The sequence below is a fragment of the Hippoglossus hippoglossus genome, chromosome 3, assembly GCF_009819705.1.
Source record: "Hippoglossus hippoglossus isolate fHipHip1 chromosome 3, fHipHip1.pri, whole genome shotgun sequence".
Classification (NCBI taxonomy): Eukaryota; Metazoa; Chordata; class Actinopteri; order Pleuronectiformes; family Pleuronectidae; genus Hippoglossus; species Hippoglossus hippoglossus.
Window position 1 is genome coordinate 15,739,961 of NC_047153.1, and position 14,136 is coordinate 15,754,096.

The following is a 14,136-nucleotide window of genomic DNA, read 5'->3' on the forward strand; positions in this document are numbered from 1 at the left end:
TTGTGGCCTAAACCTAATCAAGCTATTTAAATCTAAATTTAAGCGTTATAAAAGGAAAACGACAGGGTGTCAAGTAAGTATTTTCAAAAATAAAAGCATACAGCATCACGTCCACCTAAACCTGTTGTTTACATTACAAGAAAGCGACAGATCCATCGTGTTTGTGTTTCTCAATAAGTTTAAAACCATTCTTCACAATCCCTTCACTTCCTCGCATTAGTCACGATGCTACTGCTTGGTTGTCGCGTGAAGGGTTTTATTTTGACAATGCTGAGCGGATGTGGATGTTTTGACTTGTTAGCCTTGTGATGTCGCTGATGAAGGAGACAAACAACACGGAGGGACTGCGCGTACAAACCGCAAGAGTTGACATCTCACACATCTCACCAGGACCTCTGCCCTCATGATCGGTGAGGTCAACTGCGTGGTAAGCCTCCAGCCGCACCGAGCACTCGGGCTAGCTACCGTTAGCATCCAAACAACACAGCACCCGGGTTGTCTGCGAGGGGAGTTAACTAGCTAGCGTTAGCCTGCTGTTGACATCTGTGCAGTGATGTTTCATGTCGGTGCCACAGCTGTCATTCATTTGATTGCCAATGCTAAATGTGCAGCAGTGATGCAGGAAACACAATGAAGGTTATCACAGTCTTTAGGGAGACGGTTAAAGACAAAGCTGGCAGGTTGACCACTGAGGGAAATGAGGCTCCAGCCTGTGTTTATAACGTGTTTCCTTGATTGACTCCGTGTGCTGAGCAAAGATGTTGATGACAAATATTTCATTCATACTGTATCAAGTCCATCTTGATGATTGTTCTGAAATGACTTCCTGTTGGCAGATTTGCAGCCTGCTTAGCAAAAGTGCACTTTTTTGTCCATCTTAAAAGAGCAGCTATTTTAATATGAGTAATGTAGTTTAATGCCATTTTAATCAACAAGCATCATCTAAACATTAGAATCATTTGAAATCACTTTTCTTCCCAGCCCTTTGGATGTTGATTTGTGGGACTTGATTTTGTTTTTAAGATTTGAATGCCACGTGTAATTTGTACCTTTTACTTTCTGACCTGTGTGGTTTTCTTTGGGGTTTTTTATTGACCTTTAGCAGCTCCAGGAATGGGAATACACTGCACAACTAGAATGGCACTCACTAACTGAGAGCACCAACCTCTGCCTAAAGTCCAACAGTCCCCTCAAATTCAATATCAGTCCCCTAAATGTGTTCCTGAGATCCATGAATTATTCCCTGGGGAAACAGTGAAAATGTTGATAAACACCCTATCTTGCAATGTTAATGACAAACAATTCCTGGATCTGCAACAAAGTTCTTTCACGCATCCTTCCAACAAGTTTTGTGGAAATCTGTTCAGTTTTTTTCAGTTAAATCTTGCATAAATGATGGTCATGTGTGAGCAGAGATCAACCAACCACTCATTGTGACTGTCATGTGTTTTGTCTTCCCAAGATGTAGCCGAAGAAATGGAGTATGACGAGAAACTCGCAATTTTTCGCCAAGCCCGCCTCAATCCATTTGATCGGGGAGAGGAAGAAGATGGTCCCCAAGGAGGCAAGACACCCCCGCAGCATGGTAAGGTTGGCCCTGGTTCCTCAAAGGCAAATCATGAGAATTTCTCTCATTTCAGGTATCGCAAGTGTAGAGTCTGACCTCACTCTGAGCTGTCCTTCACACCTGTAATGTAATTCAATGAGCCAAGAGGTGTAAATGTAGTCGAGTCATTTATTAGATCTAATTCAATGCACACTTTTGGTGGCATATCCTGCATTAACAGCGCTACACTGAAAAACATTGCTGTCAGTAAGTTGTATTGCTTTTTCCTGCACCAATGGGTTTGTTTATCATCTCTTGTGTTCACGAAGACCTCATGAATCAACTGGAGCTTATATGTTGTATTTCCCTTTTTATTTGTCAAAATACATGAACTAGCACTCAAGCAAAGCACAACTCTGTTTTGCCTCCATTCTAGTTACTAAAGTATCAGAGAAAGCAAAAAAAGGGGAACTGCTGTTTTTATGTGCAGCCAATCAAACTGTGAGGATGAGGAATGAGCACTAATCAACTCTAATGTGATGCATTCTAACGTTTTGTTGAAAGAAAGTGTGGTTAGTCCACTTTGGCAGAGATCAAGCCATCACATGTTTTTCTCTGCTCTGAAAAGATGGCCAGTTTGTGAAAAGAGACCAATTGATTTAGGATTTTGGTGTAAAAATAACAAAAGTCCCCTGTCTGAGGTCTGTCCTGAACAGTGTAAAATACACAGCTGTCCTTGTGTTTGCTTTTGGGAACATTAGGATAAAATGTTGTATTGATCGATCGGTTATGGTGTTACGGTGGCTCACTTACTACGGAGTCCACAAAACACTTTCCACATCAGGGATAAACAGCGTTGCAGCTGAATGCAACACAATTGAAGTCAATGGTGCACGCTCCTGCAGACATGATAAAACAACAGAAAAAACACAACATGCCTCCATACTGCTCCTGTGGTGTCATCCAAGTGTCCACAAGCCCCGACATTCATATTCGACTCAAAACGAGCCTAAAGGCCCTCTGATATCTTCCTATGAGGTGCGTTCACGGACCCTCGTAAAAAACATCCTGTGGCTTCGTCCGCTAGCTCCGCCACTTCAGGTACTTGGACATTTAGGTTTAAAACACGGTGTAAAGACCTTGTTTCGAGTCGAATATGAATGTCGAGGCTTGTTCTTTCTGTTGTTTTATTACGTCTGAAGAAGAGGTCGCCTGGGCTAAACACTGTTTACTCCTGAAACTCCTCAAGAGTATTGTGGACTCAAACACTCCCCCCCCCATCGGCATAGTGGTGAGTAGATAAAGAGTGAATTTTCATCTTTGGTGAACTATCCCCCTTGTGAAACTGACTTTGACTAAATATTAAGGGTCTCAAATAAATACTAAAACATAAAGAACACTGGGCTGTTCTGAGTAACTCTAATCTCATAGAAAAGGAAGTAGGAAATACTTGGGCTGCACCAGAGGAAATGAAAAGCATTGGGGAAAGCAGTACCACACGAACACTTCCTGTATTTTAGAATTAAGGAATTATGCAACTTTTCTGTTTCATTTCGATTACTTTGACCGGCCCAGGCACACTATGTTATAGCTGAGTTGATTTCACAGCCTTATTTGCATGTCTGTCTGACACTGAGCAGCTGAATTCCCTTCTCTTCAGAGCTGTATGCAAGTTAAAAAATATAGCATGGTTTAAATGCATAATTTAAAAGATGGCTTGTATGTTTCTTCAAGGGTTAAGCTCCTCTGTTGTGTTTTAGCTCATTAGTACAATTGTGCTTGATTTATATACATATATGTTCATGGTGTCTATTGTTGCCAAAAAGAACAGTCTGCTGAAACATAGTGTTTTAAAACAAAAGGAAACAAAAGCATCACCCACTATACAGTGCAAGGGAACAGTTAAATACGAGTGCTTGTATTCTGATATATTTCTGTACTACACTCCATATGACAGCCTTGAAAATCTCAATATTGTATTAACACACCTCTTACACAGATTTAACAGCAACAGCACATTGTTTTATAGTAGTTTTTATAACAGGTTTGTCGGATTGTGACTGTATTTGCTGTGACCAGACATATCCCACACTTCTTATGAGAAGTAGAAATACAGACATTTCTCAGCACCTCCAAGGACGGACATAGTTCAGTGTCCCACCGTTGTCTCATTATAGCTGCACTCAATAATGAAAGCATTGATACTGAAACCATCAAGGCAGATTTACAAAGTATGTGACTCTCTGTATATTGGATTCTTGTGTGTCAGGTGGACAGAAACATGTTTCCAAAAGAATGCTAGTGTAGCTCTGTGTCATACAACCTTTGATCTAGCAGATTTGAGTGAATAATCAATAAATGTTATTTCACTCATTGTATTATCCTCAAAGTTGGGCCTATTGTTAAAGTTGTGTTACTAAAAAGGATCAGAATCACTTCACATTTGTCAGGACTTTGCTACATCAAATTATACAGCACACAAACATCTGTGCACACATCTGTATGGTAAAACAAGTGAAAGGCTTGTATTTACAAAAACAGTAGCAGCAGCAGTTGTCCATGTATACATGTCGGATAATGGTTTGTATTGTTATTATTTAATTTAGCGGCGCACAATGATTATGTAACAACAAGCTGATGTGATACTAGCACAACAGTCAGAATTTCAAAGTTCATCCAGCCTGGTTGAGCCGCAGCTCTAATCACACTGTTTAAGTCGGTCTTGTCAGCTGTCTTGGTTATACATTACCAGAACTTATGAGACAATTACCCATGATTCCTGCAGTTGTCCCTCTCTGACTTGTGTTGAGTGTTGAGTGTTGAATGGCCACAGTCAGATCAGAGACCACAATCACACAGTGACTGTCGGTCAGGGTAAAATCAGCATGTGTGACTAAGGAGACTTAAGACACCATAGTGTGTGTGTGTGTGTGTGTGCGCAGCTCTTTATGCCACATTGCCCTTGTTTTTTTTAGAAGCCAGACCTGAGCTGTTCTCTGGGAGCAGAACCCACAGCTCAGATCGGACCATGGACCTCGGTCTAGCTGAGGATCACTTCTCGAGGCCTGTGGTGAGTAAAACATTGTTTCCGCAATTCAACTCAACTTTTAAAAACGTAATCACAGTAAATTAAATTTCCATTGTAAAACGTCCTTCCTTCCTTCCTTCCTTCCTTCCTTCCTTCCTTCCTTCCTTCCTTCCTTCCAGGGTTCTTTTGTGCCGTCAGACATTGAACAGCTTCAAATGGCCATAGAGGAGTGTAAGAAGCTGATCTTGGAGCTGCCAGAACACTCAGAGAGACAGAAGGACACCGTGGTGAAACTTATACACCTGCGTCTAAAACTGCAGGAGCTTAAGGTTGGAACTGAGAAGTGGATAACATGATGTTTGTAATAGCTGGTGCTGGCCAAGTTGAAGTGAAACTTAAGAAGAAGATTTTTTTTTCACTTTCTTTTACATTGCGTGATAGAGCATCTTCCAACATTTTCCCCATCTTCTCAGGGAATGATCTAGATGAAAGAAGTCAGGCACATTAAGATAACTGATATCTATGAGCATGTGGAATTTGGTGCAGGTTGATTTAATCTAAGGGAACTGTTGGGCCTTGGTGGTGGGATGAGCTCTACTGAGTGCCGTTATCTTAATTAACTTATTTCTGTACACACACAATGTTTGAAGTGGTGATCATTGTCAGAGAGTTAAACAGGAAGATCATTGGAAATCCTGCTGTGCTGTTAATACAATGAGGTGATTACTGTATGTTCAACAACACATTTTGCGTAATGCTTTTCCTGAGCTTTAAGTCGCTACTTCTATACAGAGATCCCGCCATGTTGACGTAAAGACCCGTCGCTATGTCAGCTTTGCTTTCACTGGACCAAACAATGCAGCATATTGCCGCCCCTGACTTTCCATGGCATGCTGGCATCCCAGAATCAGAGGTGTGATGAGTAACAGTGTATGTCTGCTGCTGACATAAAGGCGGAACAGCAATGCACCCCCATTTTGTGCTCATACCATATACACAAAATGGCGTGGTGGAACAAACATTCCTGCCCCGAACAGGCTGGGTAGTGTATCACATTTAGGCCGCTAAGCCATTGCCCTGTATCAGAGACTTGAGAGCAAACATGGCAGACATTCTTGACGACAGATGAGTTGATAAACATGTTTCCGAGAGCACAGTTACTGCTCCTCAAGATTTTCTTTGAATTACAGGAAGTAATAATAAAGACATTTGTTTTATTTTGGAGCTAGGCCCAGGCCTGGTGTTTTTGTGGCCCAACAATTTACATGACCTCTCATCACTGATAAAAGTGTCTCGGCAGCATCCTGGCAATGTGTCAGACTGATTGCTGTAAACCAATCAAAATTCTCCAAGCATGTCCCAGTAACAGCGAAGCACTTTGTCATAAATTTGGCTGCACCTGTCGAATGACCTCACCTAACTATGGGCCTGATCGACTAAGATCCCAAATAAAGAGTGCTAAATTGCATGTGCATTATATATATATTTTTTTCAACATATATTATATATATATATATATATATATATATATATATTGAGCCTGATATTGTATGTTCATTAAGGCAACCGTACTAAATGGACAGCGCGTGTTATTCTGCAAGCAATCCTCAGTGCGCACCGTTAGTAGATCAGCTTGCATGTTATTTTGCGGTAGAAATCAAGTTTGCACACGTTTTTACTCACACAAACCTTTAGTAGATCAGGCACTTTGTGTATTAGCAAAAAGTATTTATTTTTCCTTAGTGTCCATATCCTCTTGTGTTCTACTGATGCTGTGTAATTTATAAGCATGTCGTGAATTCGCTGAACGTCATATACAGTGCTGTGAACAAAATGCATTTCTCCCAGAGCACTTTGTGTTATATAACAATGCAGCTGATTCAGTTGATCAGAACGTTTGTCTTTGGCACTTAAGGCAGAGGAACAAATGGGAAATGAAAATGCATACATAGATATGTAGGAAAAAAATCCCATATCAACACCTATGGTACAATATGAAGATTTTACTATGTCTAGGAGATGGTGTCAGTGTTTCATTGTGCACAAATTGGTATTGTGCAGATATTGTATGCGTATAGAGCATGTCTTTGACAATTCTAAAACTGCGACTCCACTTTGTGTTTGTACTTTGTCCCTCGACAGGACCCTGAGGAGGACGAGCCTAATCTTAGAATCCTGCTGGAGCATCGCTTCTCCAAGGAAAAGAGCAAAAGCGTGAAACAGACGTGTGACAAGTGTAGCGCCATCATCTGGGGCCTTATCCAGACTTGGTATACATGCACAGGTGAGACACTCCAGCCAATGTATGAGTCTGATACAGCACTGTGAAGGTAAATGTTGTGCTAAACTCTTAAATCATTAAAAATGGTTGCTTGCTCTAAACCAAGGTTTTTCATATGAGATGTAAAAGCTAGAGCCCGACCGATCTGGATTGTTGAGGGACGATATTTATATTAGAGAGCAAAAAGAAATCTGATTCTGACAAATTGGTCTATATATATATATATATATATATATATATTAGGGCTGTCAAACGATTACAATTTTTAATCAGATTAATAACAGGGTAACTGTGGGTTAATCATGACATTTTTTATCAGATTAATCACAAATCACAGGGTAACTGTGATTAATCACGATTAATCACCATTTGTAAATGTCCGGAAAGTCCCCCTTTTCTCTGTATATTGTTGTGGGAACGGAAAAATAAATGACAGAAGGCGGATATATACATTTAACATTTGTTAGTCCAAATGATAGCTATTAAGATTGAACTAAAACATACCACACCATAATTAAATTTGGCTGTCTCTTTGCTATGCCCCTGAGAAAACATAGTATGATGTTACTTAGAATTTTTTTTTTTTTATCAAACTCAAAGAACCTTTATCCTAAACAATTGGGGCATATTAGCCTTTGCTCTTTTTTTTTTTAATGAAAATATATGATGGTTGAATAAAAGTTTTTTCTTTTCTTTTTTAAATCAAACAAACAACCAAACCTTTACACAATTAAATGTCAATGTGAAATCTGAATCTGAGCCCATCTGTAGAAACAGTGTTGAGCCAGTTCACACTTAAAAAGAACCAGTTCCAAGTTCAGTTTATGCAGCTGAAAATGAACTAGTTCACATTCATAGTTCATTTTTTATTGGGATGATTTAGGTGACAAACGTACGGTCATGTGTGTGGTTATGAACCGATGGTGTCGGATCATGTGTGCGCGTCGCTCTTCTCATTTTAACACTGAGTCTTGACTGTGACCGTCACGTCTCATGTTGTACTGAGCACACAATGTTGTCATTTTTCATGATGTTTAAATGCAGCCTCATAAACTCTGGAGCGAATCAAACAAACACTTACTTCATGTACTGATCAGGTCCTGATAACTAGTGAGCTTCTGCTCTGATCATGACGCAGCGGCGCTGATCACTGAGCAGCTGTGATCAGAGAAACTCTGTTTCCACTGTTCTTCAAAAAGTCACTGACCGGCTGCTTCACGTGAACGAGCTCTGGTCTCACTGCGTGTGTCGCTCTGAGCGAGTGAGTGGGGGCGGGTATGGGTACATGGAGCGGGTCATTCTGCGCATGCATTAACGTCTGTGAGAGGCTCATATCGGCTGTTTTTTTTTTATCAGCCAACCAAACCAAACAACCAATCCTGTGTCACACTCACATGATGTTACTTTGTCCAATTATCGTATAATAAATTGTCACACCGGCATGTAATTATCCATTTCCTCCCAGGTTGCTACTACCGTTGCCATAGTAAGTGTATGAACCTGATCACTAAGCCCTGCGTGAGGTCAAAGGTCAGCCACCAGTCGGAGTACGAGCTCAGCATCTGCCCAGAGATAGGACTTGACCGCCAAGACTACCGGTGTGCAGAATGTCGCACGCCTATTTCACTGAGTGAGTATGAAGATCTGTTGCTGCCATAAATCTCAGATATGGATTCATCAGAAAATATGATTTATTTCAGTCATTCACTGTAAAATGTTGGTATTTGCGCTGCAGGCGTTTTGCCTGGTTTCCACTCTAGAGAAATGGTTTCAAAACCACCGTACTTTTGCTGATTGGAGTCTTGTGTTCTTTGTTTAGTGAATTCTGTATCTTTAATGAAGTAGCATTTCTATATCTGAGAGTCATAAGCTTGATTTATTTATCGTTAGCTGCCTGATCGGGCTTTGGATACAATTGATCCAGTTTCTGCAAATTGTTATGTACTGTACCATATTTATCTTGTAGGGGGCGTGCCAACTGAGGCCAGACAGTGTGACTACACTGGCCAATATTACTGCAGCACATGCCACTGGAATGACACGGCCATTGTCCCAGCTCGTGTCATCCACAACTGGGAGTTTGAACCACGCAAGGTACAAGAACCGCAGAAAACAAGTAAAACAACATGTAAAAACATCTCTTCCTCATTTATATACCAACTAATGGCACTTCTTTTTAAGCTAACATCCACTGCGCATGCACACACATGCACACACATGCACACCCATGCTTACGTGCAAATATCATCATTCGGCGGTTGTTGGTCTGACGGTTCCCTGATTGGAAAATCAACCCCAAGGCTCAATGAATGAATGCGCACAGCTATGAAGACAGATTTGACCAATTTAAGAAAAATATCAATCATGATGAGTTGTTGTTGATATTGTGGTGGTGGCTACAAACAAATCTATATATGGAAACTGAGATTCATAAAAATACATTTGAACTGTAGCAGGTCAGAGGACATCAGCTGAGTAGGTGGTCCTTCATATGTGGCCCAGGACACATTTGCTTTCAGACTGAAAAGAATGTGGCCACGTGTCCAAGACCACCTCAAAATGTGGTCTGACTGATCGGATTTGGGACGCATTTGGGTGTGTTCAGTCCTGAACTTGGCACTGGTCTGAAAAGGGTCTCTGTTAACACTAACTGTAACTGCTGAAACAGTCTCAAATTGTAGTCCTCTGCTTTATAACACAGTAACAGAATTACACTGAATTGTATTACAGTATAAAACAAACTTCAGGGGTCCACTCCATCAATTTCACTTGTCAATGTCAATTTAATGGTCACGAGAAGGACTAAACAGCCGGTGATATCATGTTTTCTGTGTCTCTCGGGGAGCTTTGTCAAGTCATACAAGATTTACTCAAGAGGGAGTCAGCTTAATGTTGTTTAAACATCAATACTAGAGTAATAGAAATGCCTGTTTATGAAAGCCAGTCAGCATCTGACCTACTTTCTAGTTCGGAAGGAGGGTTGCGATTCTGGGTCAGATGAGGCACATCGACTGTCCGCTAATTCAGGTTTCACCTACGTCACCTTGTCGGTATGAAAGGTCCATTATCTTGTTGACGTGGGCATATTCAGCCAGTCCGCTGTCTGAAGGTGTGTCTCCTTTTTCAGGTTTGTCGCTCCTCGATGCGCTACCTGGCCCTGATGATCTCACGACCTGTGCTAAAGCTGAAAGAAATCAACCCTCTGCTGTTCAACTTTGTGGAGGAACTGGTGGAGATCAGGGTGCGTAGCTTCAATTTTTTGGAGGCTTGTTGGTAAAAACCCAGCAAGAAAAAGTTGGAAGTAAAAGTGTTCTCAAGCTGAATGAAACCAATTGCACAGTTCTAGTTGTATTTGACGGTTGCTTTCTCAGTTTTAGCCTTTAAATATTGACTCCTTCACCATAGTTACTGTTGTTGTTGTTGTTGTTTTGTCATGCCACCCATTCTAACACAATCAGAGGATGTTATGATGAAAATCAAACAACTGTTGAAGTACTGCCAGCAGGAGCACTGGAAGAGGAAATCAACTGTAGCTCTGTGCATTAAGTGAGACGGATGTGTTTTATTTCCTTCACAGAAACTTCGTCAAGATATTCTGCTGATGAAACCTTATTTTATTACCTGCAAAGAAGCGATGGAGGCTCGGCTACTGCTACAGGTCGGCAACGATTTACAGCATCTATTTACCACAATTAAAATGATTTGTGCTCTTACAATGTCATCTACAGGACAGTGGCATATGTACCCCATAAGTAACATGCAACAGCAGCACCACAGTGTGGTGGAAGTAGGGAACTGAATTAAGAAAGGTTGCTGTTGTTAAACTTGCAGTGACACTCGTCAGTTTATACAGATAAACCTGGCTGTTCCGATTTCAGAATATTTGAAATGTTGAAACAAATTGTTAATCTTGGATGTTGGCTGCTGCAGTATGACCTCATGAGATAGTTTCATATCTGTTTTTGTGTCTGCAAGGTTGTCTGCATATTTTTATGAAGCGGTTTTTCACTGTGTGTGTGTTCTCCAGCTACATGATCGGCAGCACTTTGTGGAGAACAACGACATGTACTCACTACAGGATTTGATCGACATCTCCAGTGGCCGACTCAGCTGTTCTCTCACAGAGATCCATACTACATTTGCTAAACACATAAAACTAGATTGTGAGGTGAGCTCATACATTAAACACAAAGGACAAATGTGATGGTACTGCTGATTTCTCTTTGTGAGAAAGTATAACACCTTATTAGGTTGTAGAGATCCCGTGGTCCTCAGAGAAATCTGACTTTCTGTTCTCTTTTGTTTGTTTGTGTGCTGTGTACTTGTGTGTACGTGTAGTGGTGTCAAGCCAAAGGATTTGTGTGCGAGCTGTGTAAGGAGGGAGACATCCTGTTCCCTTTCGACAGTCATACCTCAGTCTGCCACGACTGCTCCGCTGTCTTCCACAGGTTAGTCACCAACCAGCCACTTATCAGAGTGTGTTGAGTTTAAAGAGAATGTGTGTAGCTACTAGTAACCCCAAACACCTCAAGCCACTGGTATAAACTAGTCAAAGATTACCAGTTAACCTGAGCTGCTTTTCGACACTGAAGTCCCGGAGGGGCTGTATGTGTAAATGCACGACTGGTCATGCCCTGCCCCCTGCATGCTCTATCCTGGTGCCACCCGTCGCCTACATGTTTAGGGCATGTTCCTGTTGTCATGAATGCATGTGACCCAGACAATCTCCTCCTGCGAAAAAGGCAAACTTTTATTTCTACTTTTAAACTGCATCGAGAGAAATAAGAAAACAAGTTCATCCCACACAACTGGTAGCAGCATGGTACAATTTCCTGAACACTGAACCATCATTTAAAAAGCCATTACCCAGATAGATACATTAATGTGATATCTAGATAATGTATAGATAATGTATAGATAATGTAACAATTATTTCCAGATTGTATTTCCCTCAAACATCCAGAATCTGCTGTTCTCTTATGATAGAATGCAATCGAATTGTTGGTGTTTGTTCTGTCTCTTTAGAGATTGTTACTATGACAACTCCACAACTTGTCCGCGATGTGCCCGAATGACTGAAAGGAAGCAGGACGACGAGTCAGATGTGAAAGACACGTAGCTCTGGAGAGGGACCACCCGATGTTACTGGATGTTGCACTTTGCCTCATGTTGTGTTCTACCCCCGTCAAGAAAGACTGATTGAAGCTTTTCGCCCTTTGATTTGTGCACATGTTCAAACTGTAGTGTTTTCCGGTGCACTACATCATGAAGCAGGGTACAGAAACCCATCTGGAAATTAATATATATATATATTTTTAGCAAATCTTTTGATTCCTGTTGTAATTGGTCAACTGAACACTGTAGGTGCGAAGTGAGGTAGTCACATTAGTGTGTCTGCTTGTATAAATGCACAATATAAATGCCCTACAGTAAAAAGATACATGGAAGTGGGTGATTGTACATGCAGAAGCTGTTTATCAATCCTTAAAAGCCTCAACTGCATTATACTCTATACTGCCAACTTTGCTGAATGCTAAACTTGAAGGTTGTTATGTACAACAGTTGTGAATTTTAACAGTAACAGTAAGTTCAGCCTCCAAAGAGAAAATTTCAAAATGATATTAACCAAAAACACACCTTTCAGTTTCCAGCTATGTTTTTATTTTAATAATCTAAATCTTGCAAACATGTTAGAAAGGCTAAGCTGTGAATTTATATAAGTTTATTTGGTCATGTAAGTTAGTATTGCATAACAAAAAATCCAGTTTGTTTACAAAAGGAAAGTGATTAAATCTTTAATCATAACATCGCTGTAACTTCTGTTTAACTTCATTTAACATAATCTTCCTTCACCTCCAACTGTTTATTTCACAAGCACTGACCCCAAAACACTCTGTACTCGTCCTCCGTCTGTGTTACGTGCCTGATTTCCTTTCAGCGTCATAATCTGTTGTTCTGAGAAACATTTCATGAGGTCTTACAAATATTCCCAGGCCCTAAAAACAATATTTCTTTGTAGCATCCTGTTCGTACATTACCACACAACACAGCCCTCCTCTGAGTCGGTTAATTCTTTCAATTAGCCATCCATGATACTGGAAAAAATAATAATCGTTTGACGATAAAGTTGTATCTACACTCTTTAAAACCATAATTAAAAATGATTGCGTATAATCAAAGCATGCATTACCAGTACATTTCATTGTAAGTTTAACCGATAAAGAAAAGAAACATGGGAGTTTAAAATTCTTTTCCTTATATTCAGAACTGTGAAGTCATGTCAGCCAGTTTGATCTGTGTTTTCTCTGCTTCAGTTCGGTGCAGCGTCAGTGTCGTGAATAGATGTGAACACTCATGAACATAGTGGGCCTAAGATTGTCAGGTAACATACAGCTGTTAACCTCATGATAATACGTAGCTCTCAGTCTCAACGTATCTATAGCACATTTTGTCAAAGAGATGACCCAGAGGTTACAGCGACACCTCTGGTAATAACGTGTAAATGTTGACCTCATGTATTTGTTTTAAAAATAATGAGTCGTGGCTGTGATATCTTCAGCATGATGTACTGTATTTTTTCAGATGTACATAGTGTCGGTTAAAGCCATGCCCTGTTGTGGAGTCGAGCATGAATAAAAGGAAGTATACCAAGTCTGCAGCGGTTTGTCAAAGATTCACATTTTCACGTATTGGATCGAATATGAGTTTTGGGCCCAATGGTACGGGGGTGTAAAACTAAACAATTTTGAATTTATAACATCCATGCATCTGTCCTTTATCTACCCTGCTTGTACTATCCCAGCTAACACGGGGGGGGGGGGGGGGGGGTACACGCTGAACAGGTCACCAGCGTATCACAGCTTTAGAGTCTCCCATCTGCATGTCTTTGGAATATGGGGGGAAGCTCTAGTTCATTTTATAACAATACATCATATTTTCTTTGCAAAATATCAAATCTGCAAGTGTCTTCAGCCGTCAGATAAAGTTGAGAGGTAAGAATTCGCTCCCAACTTACTCTGCTGGACACAAACAAGATCTTTAAATTTATATTAAGGACATTGTTTGAAAAATGCCTCTCCCTCAATTTGAAAGAAAATGAAAAATAAATTCCTGAATCCGCAACCAGACAAAAGAATAACCTCCTTGGCTGAGCTAATTAATCTCCTCTGGTTTGGGTAATTGAGTATAAATATATACTGGCATCTAATGAAAATACTATAATAATAATAATACAAATATTTATAAAGCATCTGTTAAAATAGCTGTTACAAATTCCTTTAC

General features: G+C 40.4%; 1 protein-coding gene across 2 annotated transcripts; it reads left to right on the plus strand.

Moving 5' to 3' along the window:
- Positions 1 to 244: 244 nt before the first annotated feature.
- On the plus strand, positions 245 to 13,513 carry def8 (differentially expressed in FDCP 8 homolog). 2 transcript variants are annotated; one of them, XM_034570664.1, is made up of 12 exons: positions 245 to 427; positions 1,463 to 1,585; positions 4,522 to 4,616; positions 4,754 to 4,903; positions 6,717 to 6,858; positions 8,321 to 8,485; positions 8,822 to 8,949; positions 9,983 to 10,096; positions 10,433 to 10,513; positions 10,883 to 11,023; positions 11,194 to 11,303; positions 11,881 to 13,513. In XM_034570664.1, the coding sequence occupies exons 2-12, from the start codon at positions 1,477 to 1,479 to the stop codon at positions 11,972 to 11,974; spliced, it is 1,329 nt and encodes a 442-aa protein (XP_034426555.1). In that variant the 5' UTR covers positions 245 to 427; positions 1,463 to 1,476; the 3' UTR covers positions 11,975 to 13,513. The 2 variants fall into 2 exon arrangements, with proteins under 2 accessions (XP_034426555.1, XP_034426562.1); XM_034570671.1 differs by lacking the exons at positions 245 to 427; positions 1,463 to 1,585 and adding an exon at positions 3,115 to 3,218.
- The last annotated feature ends 623 nt before the right edge of the window (positions 13,514 to 14,136 follow it).

Coding starts and splice junctions, on each gene's coding strand:
- def8 (XM_034570664.1), top strand. CDS start 1,477: ATGGAGTATGACGAGAAACTCGCAATTTTTCGCCAAGCCCGCCTCAAT. Junction 4,904..6,716: donor TAAAACTGCAGGAGCTTAAG/GTTGGAACTGAG, acceptor GTCCCTCGACAG/GACCCTGAGGAGGACGAGCC. Junction 11,024..11,193: donor ACATAAAACTAGATTGTGAG/GTGAGCTCATAC, acceptor GTGTACGTGTAG/TGGTGTCAAGCCAAAGGATT.